At 38.7% G+C, this 13,089-nt stretch overlaps 1 protein-coding gene across 1 annotated transcript in view; it reads left to right on the forward strand.

Annotated features, from left to right (window-relative positions):
• The first annotated feature begins 1,653 nt into the window (after nucleotides 1-1,653).
• kremen1 (kringle containing transmembrane protein 1) overlaps nucleotides 1,654-13,089 on the forward strand; it is a 46,304-nt gene continuing 34,868 nt past the window's right edge. The window contains exon 1 of the mRNA XM_066689276.1: nucleotides 1,654-2,050. Within this exon, the coding sequence (XP_066545373.1) occupies nucleotides 1,975-2,050 (76 nt within the window). The 5' untranslated portion in view covers nucleotides 1,654-1,974. The remainder of the gene's footprint in view (nucleotides 2,051-13,089) is intronic.

Below are 13,089 nucleotides of genomic sequence, written 5' to 3' on the forward strand. Positions count from 1 at the left end.
GAAACAGGCCTCAAGCTAGCACATCCCTCAGAGGTCAGTGGAAAAGAAAGCACTCTCCTGAAACAAAGAATTTGAATAAATACATTAGGCCTAAATATATAAATCATGTTCTTAGCAAAGCTATGTTATGAGCTTTTTCATAACTCCAGAAATACTGTGCATGTATTAATATTCAAGGTATTTTTTATTATATGGAGCTACTGGTAATGTTTTTCAATTACTGCTTTCTGACTTCTTACAGAACTCAATTCCAGAACAATGAACAGCAGCCCAACAAAAGGCCAATTCCTGTCTGTGTTGATTTTTTCACAATATGTCCTCCTACTAGTCTGTGTTTTGACAGGTTATTAGTTCTGTGTCAAGAGAGGAACGTAAAAAAACAAGGAGGCTATTATTAGATTCTTTAAGGTTATTAATATTTTGTTAGCAAACATGTTATAAAGGCATGCCATTCATTTAAAGAAAGTTGAGTCAGTGGAACCATATTTTAACATTTATTTATTTTAAGATCAAGTTAGAAACACATTACAGTGATTTGTATATTTCTACATTGTCAAGCATTTATTTAAACACTTATGTTGAGTGTGTATCTCTCCAATATTGTCCTACCGCAGCATTTCCCAGAATAATTATTAAATGTCTCTTATGACTCTTTGAATTCATGAACCATGCACTTATAACACCAAAATGACCACAAGAGGGCATCGTATCTGATTTAAACCTTTCCTCAGAGCTCCACAAATTGCTTTTAAAATCCCAAAACACTGTAATTGTGCCGCTTTATTATAATTCATTACCTCACGCAAGGCTCTGATAAATGGGATTCTTCTGATTGTATACAATGAAAGCTGCACCCTGTATTGTGATCATACGTAAATCAAATCAAATCAAATCAAATATGCAATTGGTCACATCACAATTGCAGTTTATGAAATCACAAACCAGGGAACAAAAGTGCATGTTATCCAAGCCGAATACGATTGTCCACGTTTGATTTGGCATGACACTTTGGGGGGATTTGCATGACACGAAACTAAAAAAGTAAATGCTTTCAGTCAGATGTGGGATCAATTAGATCATGTCTTATGTCACTGAAGGACCGTTTCTGAGACCATTGCTGCAGTAGGTTCATCCTTAGCATGGAAAGTAGCTAAGGTGGGCTACTGAGTTGTGCAAAGCAGCTGTTCTTCTCATAAAAAAACATTATTTTCTACCTCTAATTAAAAGCAACACTATTTCCACTATTACACCAGTCAATGTAGGTCCCAAATCTGCATTTTGCAGCCTCAAAAACGACCTAATTTCCACCAACATCAGACAGCACTACATACAGTCTCCTACACAGCCCATGCATTGACGCAACGATCAGATTGGGACCATATGCGATCAGTCATGCAAACAGCAGAAACACAAACCGTACAGCGCAGACCGTGCACACACAAACATACAAGAAACAGACAACATGTGAAAGTGATGGACATGCTCAAGCAGCCCAGTATGTGAAATGCGGTCAAAAACGGAAATCCCTGCTTTCCTCAGACTGACACCCATGTGCACGCCTGTAACGTTGAAGCTATGACCCCCCCCCCCCGCCACACACACACACACACACACACACACACACACCAATAGCGCTAAAGCCAGTTTGACAGCCAGATCCCCCCCATTAATACCACCAGCGAGCACCCCGCTCTCTCTCCAGTCTCAGTCCGATCTCACAGGTTGAAGCTATTGCCCCGATTTCCTGTCACATGATCCGCAATAGGATCCCCGCTGCACTATCTGTGCTGTCTGTGCGCTGCAGATCTGCCGTGTAGGGAGAGATCAGACGCTGCCGGGGAGGCTTTAACTCCAGTCACTCGCAACTTGACTTTGCACATCGGCGTCCAAACCCCGTCTCATCCCTGCTCCGGACCCCAGGGACACAGATCCCCCCTGTCGCCGGCGCACAGCGGCTGCTTCTCCGGTCCGGCGATGGACTCTTTGACAGTGGCCGTGCTGTTCTGGGGAGGATTTCTCTCCGCCACAACTTGTGCTCAGTTTCAGACGGGTAAGTTGTCCCGATCGCACTTTCTGCTGCTGCGGAGCGGGGTCCCGGTGTTCAGTGTTTTGCCCACGATCGGCGCTTCGGCTCGGTAGACGGTGGGGAAACTTTTCTGGACACATTGTTGCCCAGGTCGGTGACAGCGCTTCGGGGACGCGTTGACGAGAGGACCGACACAATGACACAATGACACAATGACACAATGACACAACGCAAGAGAAGTGTCACATGTGGGGCATTGGTGTCCACCATCGAGAGCAGCGATGGATGTAGACGGGGTTTAATTTGATATTATATTTTTGGATGGGATGTGCTTATTGCGCTCTTGTGGTTCTCTATTACGTCCGCGCTGTGTACTGATAATGGTAGTCGCAGTTCAAGTTAGCTCGCACATTTACGGGGGTGGGTTTTTAAGACATTATGCCGTGTATAACATATTGTATATATATATATATATATATATATATATATATATATATATATTAAGCACATCTATATCTGTCTTCTCTTATCTTTGCAAGCTGTGCATGCTGTGCATACAGACCGGGATAGTTAGGTGATGCAGGACGCAGATCTGATAGATATGCAGTGATCAAACTGGGATAATTTAGATTTTAACGCACATTTTTACTAATGCTTTGGTATACCATGCAACTTTCACTGCTTGTGATAGGGAAACTGGGAGCTGATTGCATTTTATAACGCATGGCTTCGCAATTCATTTGCAACAAGTTGCCTTTTATTAAGCTATACAGGTGACAGTATATTAGCATTCATTACAATTTGACCCCGTTGCTGCAAAGGTACCCCTCCGTCCTCTGCTTTCCACAGCCCACATGTCATCTTCAATGCATCTTTTGTTGCTAGTGAATCGCAGAGAGCTCGGATATAGTCTGTCCAAATTGCACATATGGAGCGGCATGTCTTTCCTAAAAAACGAGGCTTATTTCGAGAAGAAAGAAATGGTGCATTTAAATATTTAATAACGACCACATAAACCAAACTGCTCTTGCTGTAATTTGTGTTGTGTTTCATGTTTAAAAAGCAAATCCCCATGCTATGGTTTTTAATTTTTTGGTTCTTAATTATAGCCTTTGATTCAAATGAGAGGTTTCGCCATCTGGGCCGTGCCTAAGTGCTGCCATCTGTACCTATGTATTAACGATGTATTTAAAGCTACGGCATTTAGTTTTTAATGCTTATATATATATATATATATATATATATATATATATATATATATATATATATATATATTTCTCTGCAAGACTGTGAGGCTGCACAAGTTTCAGAGGACAACAAAGATCTGTGTTTCTGTGACAGCTAAGGATGCATTCAAACATGGCCAATGTAGTTTTCTGTTTAAAATCTTGTACAGCTGTGCTAACTTTAGATACAGATATTTCTTGGTTGGTTGATTTGCTTCCTTGTATTGTAGTTGTTGTTGTATCACTAGTGCAAAATAGTTGTCGTTTCTGATCATACATGATACATATCGTTAAAGCGACTGCACAAAAAACGTTGGACAAAGTCATATGAGTGAGAAAATAGATACAACTATACTATATATTTATAAATGCACATACTTAATAACATAATATTCTGTAAGACATCCACTAGAGCTAGTTAGATATATCTTTCTGTTTGGTAAGATTATTGTACAGTACACATACAATACAATATTGTACATATTATGAGATGCATGACTGTATTCAGAAGCAGCATAGGTTTTGTTTTCTTGAATGTATTCTATTTCCTAATCGGATTTAAACCCTGAATTGCTTGTGCAGTGCATAATTAGATGTGAATTTGTGTCACTTCTGTTTCTGTATTTTTTTTTTAGCCAGTTGTAATTGATGGGTGCATACAAACGTAATTCTATTAGCGAGTCTATTGTGAGATTTGGAGGAGCTTAGTAGGGGATCTAAATATCTTGTACTCTGTTAATTCTTCCTTTTTTAAACCCAAACGGTTTGCATGTGATTTGGCAACTGTTCAGCGTTCAAGTACTGTATTTGCTTTTACTCCAGATGGAAATTTCCAATTAAATCTTTTATTTTTATTAAACTACAGAAGGATTAACCACATATGTGCTGCCATCCAAGATCCTAATGGTAATGCTTTCTGATTAATAAGAGAGGGAAACAGAAAAAGGGCTAAGCTGCAGTAGTCTGGTAAGATAAACTAAGTCTAACCAAACAAGGACTGATTAAAAGATTAAGGATCATATTATACTAAAGTAAGTCATTTCTGCTTGTCCTCAGTGGCCAATCATGTGGAAAATAACTCAGACAAATTTTGAAATATTTTAGATTCCCACTGCTATGAGATAATGTTTCTAGGACCCGTCTGTCTGTCGTCACTTTGTTCAAAGATATAACAAAGTAAAGATCAATTTGGGATTAGGGGTTGTATTGTTAAGGGAGCACTTAATCAACGAAATAATAAACAACAACTGCTCCCTCGTTCTAAGAAACTGTCTTGTTTGTTTTAGGAGCAAAATGAACACAGATAAGATGTTCCAATAGGCAGCACAAACATTGTGAAGGCAAATTAGATTTTAAATTGTTAGATACTTAATTTATAGCTTGTCTTTGTACTATTTGAAGTAGTTGTGTGTCACCTAAAATGCATTTGCATTTGATTTGCATCTCTAAGTCCACCACAGTGGCAGTTACTGATCAGGTAGCCAGGTAGACATGATGATTTTCCAAAGACATAGGGTTTACCTGAAGGATCTGCGTACAAGATTGAGTCAGCAGGCATCCATTTACAATAAGTGCTCCTTCCCCATGTGTACAGGGTAGCAGAAGTGAACAGAGAAATGCATTCCTCTTGCGAAAAGGCCTTCCATGTCTTTATAAGAGGGGTTTTGACCGATCAAGCAGGGAATTGCTTTCTGGTCGTGTGCTGTGAGCCCCCAGAAACAACACCAGGATTCTCTTTCCATGCATCTAGCTTGCTATTGATGGCACCTGTTAAAATATGTGATCAAAAGGCTCAGGGTGATCAAAAGGTGCCGATTCAAAACAGCAGAGCCATTTTTAAGAAGTGTTTGTCAGGTGCATCCTGATTGAGAGCTTTACGGTTTGTGAACAAGCTGGAGTTGCTTATAGTGTTTGGTAGGAGTGAAAATTGCAGTGGATTTTGATGTAGTGGTTATTGCTTTTCGAAGAGGACACCCTGTTCTGCCGATTAGAGATGGCTATCATTTTTGACAAAAGCAGCTATTGCAGTAAATTCTCCATGAAGAGAGTCCCACAGAAGAGCGTCTTGTAAACCTCGCTGTTCAAAGTGCCCTGGAACGCTGTGCTGTCTGTTGAAAAATGAGAAACAACAAAACAATGACTGTTTATGTATCATGTTTGTACCAAGAGGCCCTATATTTCTTTTTTTTTTATTATTGCAGATGCACTTAGTAAATAGTTTTCCAGATGTTACTTTTAATTGCTTTAAGCTTGAGGACTTTAAAGATCACAAGAATCCTTTTTTGTTTCTGTAATCAAAGAACCAAGTCTCTTGAGATATGAAGAACAAAAAAAAATCAAAAAACAAAAATAAAAATCCCAAAATGGGAGCCATAGTCAACCAAGCATTATGCCTAATTAAGGAAATACACGGCTTGAAAGATATTAATGTATGTTTTTAACAGCTGAACATCAGAGAATGCTAAATGTGCAATGGGCAATTGCCTTTCAAAGCACCACAATATGGGCTAAGTGTAAAATGTTTGGGAAAATCTCAAGACACTCCACTCAATTTTCTATCCCTTGATCTCTTGAGCAATTCCCTGCTTCTTTTACAAACAAATAGCAAAAAAAAAAACATGAGAAACATAGCAACAACAAATAGATAAAACTGTTTTGCACAGAAATAGTTTAACACGAGCAAACCGATGCTTATCCGGTTGTATTTATGGTCAGTGATGTGGACACGGCGATCTAGCAGAGGTATCTCGCCGTAAACAAGCCCAATGTTTCTCAGTGGTCAAAGAAAGTAATACCAGCGATGCCTGCTGTCTGACCTTCCGCAAATCCTGTGTTGCTTGGCAGATTGTGACTCAGTTATTTAAATAAAGGGCTTGGCAAAAACATTTTTAAGACACGGCATGAAATTAGAGTATACGGATCATAAATTATAATTTGTTTGGTATGATATATTTATTTCCTTATTTATATGCATACAATTTAATCCTCACCACATAAATCTCAACCTAATGCTGGTCCTGTGAGTTGCTGATATGAAATTAATTCAAAACTAGAGCACCGACTTGCTGCTAACACGAACATGGTCCCAGTCATTCTGAGCTGTTATATGCTACACATTTTCTGTCCCTTTTTTGTGTTTGTGTGTGTGTGTGTGCGTGCGTGTGAGGACAGCCGGCTAATGAAATTGGCTGTGTTCTTTTCTCCAGTGAAAGTCACTTTGAAACTCACAGGCAAGGGGTGTAAAGAGTGATAAATTTCCTCAACTCATAGTGATTTTCTGTTGCTAAAAGCACATTGAGCACTGCAGCTTTTGGCAACCTTTCCTGTCTCACCGTCACTCATCCACTGCAGTGGAATGAACACATTTCATCAAGTGCATCCCAGAAAATCAGAGCTGACAGTGAAATATGACAAATAAATGTAGCAGGAAGAAGGTAGCTAATGCTCTCTGGGAATTCTGGGTAGTCCTCTGCTACAGAGCTCATTTAGTGTTTGATGTAAAGGCCTTTTTCTCAGTGAGATTTATATTCTTCTTTATATTCGGGATGACATAAGCTTTTTCATTGGTTAATTTGCCTATTATTACTCTTCTCTAGTTGTCTAAAATTAGGTAGTAGCGGAGTATTCCAAATCCCATTTGACGTTGCTAAAGTGAATGGTCAATCCAGCCAACCAAGGATTGTGTATCAATGAAAGTTTAAAGTGGACATTGATAAATTGATCTTGGGAAGTGGTTGCACTTTCCTGGGAGATATAGTTTTAGGAGACATTCAGATGGATTTTTGAGGCTGGCAGTAACCTGTTGAAGTAGAAAAAAGCTGCAACTCAGCCTTGAAACAGTGTTTCCATGTTTTCACATCCTGTCTTTTATTGGACATGCCATGTTCCTTCTCCTTTGTTTAAAAGTCTATTGTAAACCCTGGAGTTCCTTGTCATTTAAACAGACCAAGCCCCCCAGGAACATTGGCAGTTTAGATTTATGGGAAATATCCGCCGAATCTGTCTTCAGTTAAACATCATTCTGTTTTTAATTACAACTCATAGTTGCGAATGTCCTCCTGCAGAAAGAGTGCAACGAAAACAGAGATATCTTTGTTTTCTGAGACGACAGATCTTTGGAAAATAATTACAGGCCATCTCACATGAATGTGTGCGACGTACAGGCTGAAGATTAAGGGCAAGGAAGAAGTAGGTCCTCAGTGACAACAGGCAAATGCCAGCAGACCACAGAAATCACAGATGTTAACAGCTTACACAATCACAAGGTCTGTGGCTCATATGTGGCTTTCATAACATTGTGCATTACAGATTTGCCTGTGTGGCATTCATATTTTAGTCCTATGTGAGTTTGTGTTTGTGGTGAAATTGTTCAATTTATAGGCACATCGGGTGCTTATATAATGTACTGGGATTTAGGTTGAAATTGAATCAACAGGATTTGCCCAGGTATAAACCACTGATTTGTGAGGGGTGCTGGGTCTGTGGGAATTCACTGGTATTAGTCCTGGCCCAGGAAATGCTGATCTTAGTGAGGGAACTAAAGACAAGCCTGGCGTTCGTTTGCTCGGACTCGGAGGGCACTGTGATTGTGATTCATTCAACCGATTGAGCCACTATGACAGCTATGTATTAAGCTCGAGTACGGATATTATTTTCATTAGATCTTGGAATCTTTGGTTATTTGGATTCTGCTGAAAATCCACTCAACTTTGGCTTAGCCCAGATTCAAACCAGTAATCTATGGTGTTTCGGGCTCGAAACGGAGGCCTTATCTGGTTGAGTACCCCAGGACCCCTGACTTTTAAGGAATTATTTAGTTTCTTCTCTGTTAAATAACTTTTCGCACTTCCCAAATCATGTTTAGGATAATTGATCAATAAGAGGATCTATAGATAGGGAGAATACATTGATTCTTGTTATCCTCCATTTGGATGCTATTCTACACATCTCTCAAATGTGGTATTTTGTTTCTGTGGTATGGTTGGTTATTTTGGTGTAGATTAATTTAAAAATGGGTCAGTTTGTTCATTGTATTATAAGGATTCTGAAATCGACGCCTACCCTTTCCCATCTTTGACTTATTCCCGATCTGATCACAGGCTTCCAGAGGTAAGATCTTGACTTTCTGGAGTAGCAACCGAGTTATTTTAGATTCTTCATATCAGGCTGAAACTGTGTGCTTGCCAGAGAAGTATGACTTTGATACTATTTACATTGCTCTCCTGTTCTGTCAGTTTTATTTGATCCCATTAGAAGTGTTCTCCCTCTCCTGACACTCTCATTTGCTCCTCGCCGCAGATCATTGACAAGCACCCGGAGGTTTGTGACTGCCGTGCATAATCAGTTTTCTGCCGCAGCCCATATGTAGCATGAATGAATCTTTAATGGAATGCCAAAGTATGTTAACATCGACAGAACAAACATCCATATGGTTCCTGACATACCCATCGACAACATCAATTTTATATAAAGTGTTAAAGGAAAGCGATCCCCTGTCAATGCTCTAGGGATTCAGTGTCTCGGTACTTCCTTACAGTGTCACATTTAAATTTGTTTGGATTAGTGGCAGTGTAGGAAGAGCTGGGGGCTGACCCTCAGGAAAATGAGCAGAGAGAGTTCTGGCTTATGTAGTTCAATTGATTACACAGAGCTGTACGTGCTGTGCTTCTCATTACTGGATAACTGACTGAAATGAAGCAAGACTTTTGCACGGATTTCTGAACAGAATTGGAACTTTTTTGTCTAACTTTTTTGAGCAAAGTTTACCTGGAAGATGGAAATGGACCTCCTCACAATCTTCTGTTAGCTACCAAATTCACACCACATGGCCACATATTTGGGGATGAATCTGGAGAAAGGAAGGAACGATACATTCATCCATATTCAGTTAATAGGTCCCAAAGACTTTGCTTATTAATATGTAAGATGTAGCCAAAAGGGAAATGCAAACATAATATTGTAAACCTTATTGTTTGTGGCTTAAAATAGATCAATGTTTACAATCACAATATGCATTCGCAGGGAATTGAAATAATTGTTGCGCACATTCTAAACTTTAGAAGGAAATTACTGGCTCATTTTAGAAATGTGTCTTAATGCCTTTCTGGGAGGTATTAACGAGCTCTAGTAGATCAGTGCAAATATGTTGAATGTTAAAAAATAAAATAAATGATTAATTCAATAAAGACAACCCTTTGAGGTGGTCCACTTCAGACACTATCATATTCACACAAAAATCCCACACTGTAATGAACCCAAGACATCCTGTTTGATGTGAATGGCAGCCAATCTTCCACTGCAAGGACCCACAAAACATTTCTCCCCATTGACAGCACGCTGAATGATGAGTCTGATATCGTTCGGACTCCAGATTACACCTGAACACAGCCTTGATAATGGATAGTTTAGACAGGTTTTGGCCTGGAACCAACGGGATTAAGCCGATCCATTCACCAGAGTCACTGGCCTTCACACTTGCCTTCAAGCTGTCAAACTCTGTTATTTTATTTAAACTGTGTCCTGTTCGTCTTGGCTTGCAGCATTCAGTTCTCAATCCCTCAATATAAACCACTGGAGCCCTCTGCAGGATTGCCGATGCTGTGATTTGCATGGTTTGAAGACGTCTGGAAACAAATTGCACTCTTCAGACAGAAAATATGAGCGGGGACCATAGGAATCAAAGACACCCATATTTAGCAGTTTAAGATCTCTTGACCTCATCCTTAAAAAAGTCGCGGAGGTTTTAAATACCATCAGGAAACCATTGATATGTTTTCTGTGTACAGCACTATGTTGCATACACAATTATTTGAACTTCTAAACCACCAAAAGGACATTGACAGCTACATAATGCATTAGACATGGAAAATATAAGCAAAGGGACTTGGCTTTTAAAAAACGTATTTGCTGAGATGTAAGGTTTCCTGAAGCACTGTCTGGCAAATTATTTTCTTTCTAGATTGCTATTATGTAGCAGCCATACACTGCAGCCTTGTTGTTACCGTTGACATTTTTGTTGGCTGGGAGATGCATGTAGAAGCAATTTTCAAGTGACATTCAGTTTGAATGTCTGCCTTTTCACTGTCATGACTTGATGTGAAATCATCCCAAAGCTACCAGAAACTGAATATTAAAGCACACACAATTTGATGCAAGTTATTTTTTTGTTTCCAGAATGTGTAATCTGTCCAATTGTATATTTTTACATTAATTGAATTTTTTAATGAGCCTGCCATTTCAAAAATAAATCTTACTGAACATGAATAAGAAATCTGTTGTTGCGCCTGATGGGGAGGCAGTAAAGAGACGGAAAGGCAGCATTGTTGTACGATTACACAATACTTTTGAAAAATACCAGCTCTGATGCATTAACCTTCCACACAAATGTATAAATCACACCCCCATGTTGCTTTTGTCCTTGTGCATGTCTTTGTTCATGAATGACATGCTTCAGACCAAACATATTTCAGTGGTTGATTATATTTGCAACAGATTGGTTTTCAAAGGTTACGACCATGCATGATTTAGTCTCAAACGTGTCACGGCATAATTTGGGAAAATAAGTCTGGGAAAACATATAAAATCTGCAAATTTGAACTGACCAAACTTAAATCTTTTTTCAGCAAACATGTACTTATGTGGTGTTACATATAACTTCAGTTTTAAGAGCCATAACCAGTAACATAATGTCAGGATATTGAATTGCTACTGTGCAAGACATGACCTATTTTGTGAACTTTTTACGTGACAATTCAGCTTGGCAAAAGCAGTGGTTTCCCAGCTCTGCATTTTCTGCCAATCTAGTGGAAAAATGACAAGTTCTCAAAATAAAGAAAAGTAATTTAGTTACATTTCTTCAACCTTGATATGCATCCAGAACCACTTTGTGGCTTGAGAAGCTAATTGTCGCCTTTCCTTTACTCCAATGGTTAAAACACCCACTACTGCTGAAACGTACAGCATCGTTATGCAGAGCAGGATCGAGCATGTCTTAATTATTCTTATTCCACTCACAGGCAGCAGTGTGGAGTAGTGGTTATGGTCACGGGTTCATCCCAGTTAGGGAACACTGCCGTTGTTACCTTTGAGCAAGATACTTTACCTAGATTGCTCCAATACAAAAAAACTGCTGTAAACATGGTCTTATATATTGAAACAATTGTCTAAGAAATATAATAATATTTTGTTTGACCTGTTTATGTTTTTATTGATTGATTGAAATTTGTACTTACAGAACAGTTTAAATCACATGCATGCATTCTGTGATTTAGCAGTGGTAATTTAGCATAATTGATTACGTTTGATTGCGTTACAGCTGAAGACTCCATATATCCGGCCACCCCTTAAGGGATCTTACAGAGGTATCAATACCTTCCCTGCTTTTTATTAGAAGCAATGGGCTCCTGAACTTAAGATAAAAAAAAGAAAAAGAAACAGAAAGAAATGGCAGACGCATGCACTTATGTTTGTGAAATCAGTGAACAAATCCCCAGTAATTGCTATTGGTTTCAAAATTCAAACAAGGTACTTGTTGTGGGTTGGTTCTCTGGGGAGTCAATTGGAGATTCCCACCGTAGCCAAAGAGTTTGGGAGTTTTGTTGCAGAGTGTTCACTTGTTTGTAACAGTAGAGAAGTGGTAGATTAAAAGGAACAGGGCAGAGGACATCTAATTGACTTTCAGGGAATCAGCAAGTCATAGAGACATGCTGGAAACAGAGTTTTCTTTCACTGAAGTATATGCTCTTTAAAACCACTTGAAATCTTTGGACGCTTTTCAAAGAGACTTCATCTTTCATTTATTGATATTTCATGGCAGAACGTCAGGGAAAAGCATTCTTTTCTTGAACATGTTAGTGACCACATAAATGGTTTATTAAAAAAAAGATTATACCATTTTTCCAGTATATATGCTTTTAAGGTTTTTTCATCTTCAGGCTGATTTTGTTTTTCATTCACTTCAGACTATTATTGCAGTTCGGTCCATGTAGCATGAAATAAGAAGTGTAAACGAAGCAACTGTATTATTCTCTATCAAATGTAAAAAGCTACCAGGACATGTATTATTTGTTGAAAATGTAAAATGTTACAATACATTACTGTAATCATAAAAGTATATAATACATACTCAAAAGAATGTGAGTACAGACTTCTTCTGCAATACTGTGTTCTTTGATTTGCGGCTGTTTGTGTTTGTCTGTTTGTTGTATATGACTTGCACATTAGCGCTCAATGGGTTGAAATTCAACCTCGCCAGGTCCAAGATTTTGTTGTCAGCCCGGCATTTGTGGTGAATATCCCAAAGTAACGGATGATTGAGGTCGCGTATTCGATCCTGAATATAGACCAGTTGAAAGCTGATGATTGCTTGTAACCAGACACATTTTCATTCAATGGATCTTTGTAATTGATTCAGTTCTTATGAATAGTAAAGCAATGGCTTCCCATTGACTGAAACCATCTGTCAGTCCACAGCTCACGCTTTTCAAAACCCAGAAGTACATTTAATACATGCGTTCTGACCTGATTGATGATGTATTTTGCCATTGGAGAAACATCAGAGCACGTTTATAAATACTTCAGTTTATTTTATTATTTATCTGTTAGCACTGCTATGAAGTATCTCTTGGTTAGTAATAATGTTCTACACTATGTTTAGCCTAAAACTTAACTTAATTTAATGAGACAATGGTTTTGCTCTTTCATCTGTGCTAATCTCATATATGTTTAATCAATTAACAAAACTGATCAATAGGAACTGCTTTAGGTAATGCTGAGTAAGGCATACTCAGTTTTTTCATGGATTGTAAGATTCATAGACCACAGCAGGTTACTTTGAGG

The sequence above is a fragment of the Amia ocellicauda genome, chromosome 17 (genome assembly GCF_036373705.1).
Source record: "Amia ocellicauda isolate fAmiCal2 chromosome 17, fAmiCal2.hap1, whole genome shotgun sequence".
NCBI lineage: Eukaryota > Metazoa > Chordata > Actinopteri > Amiiformes > Amiidae > Amia > Amia ocellicauda.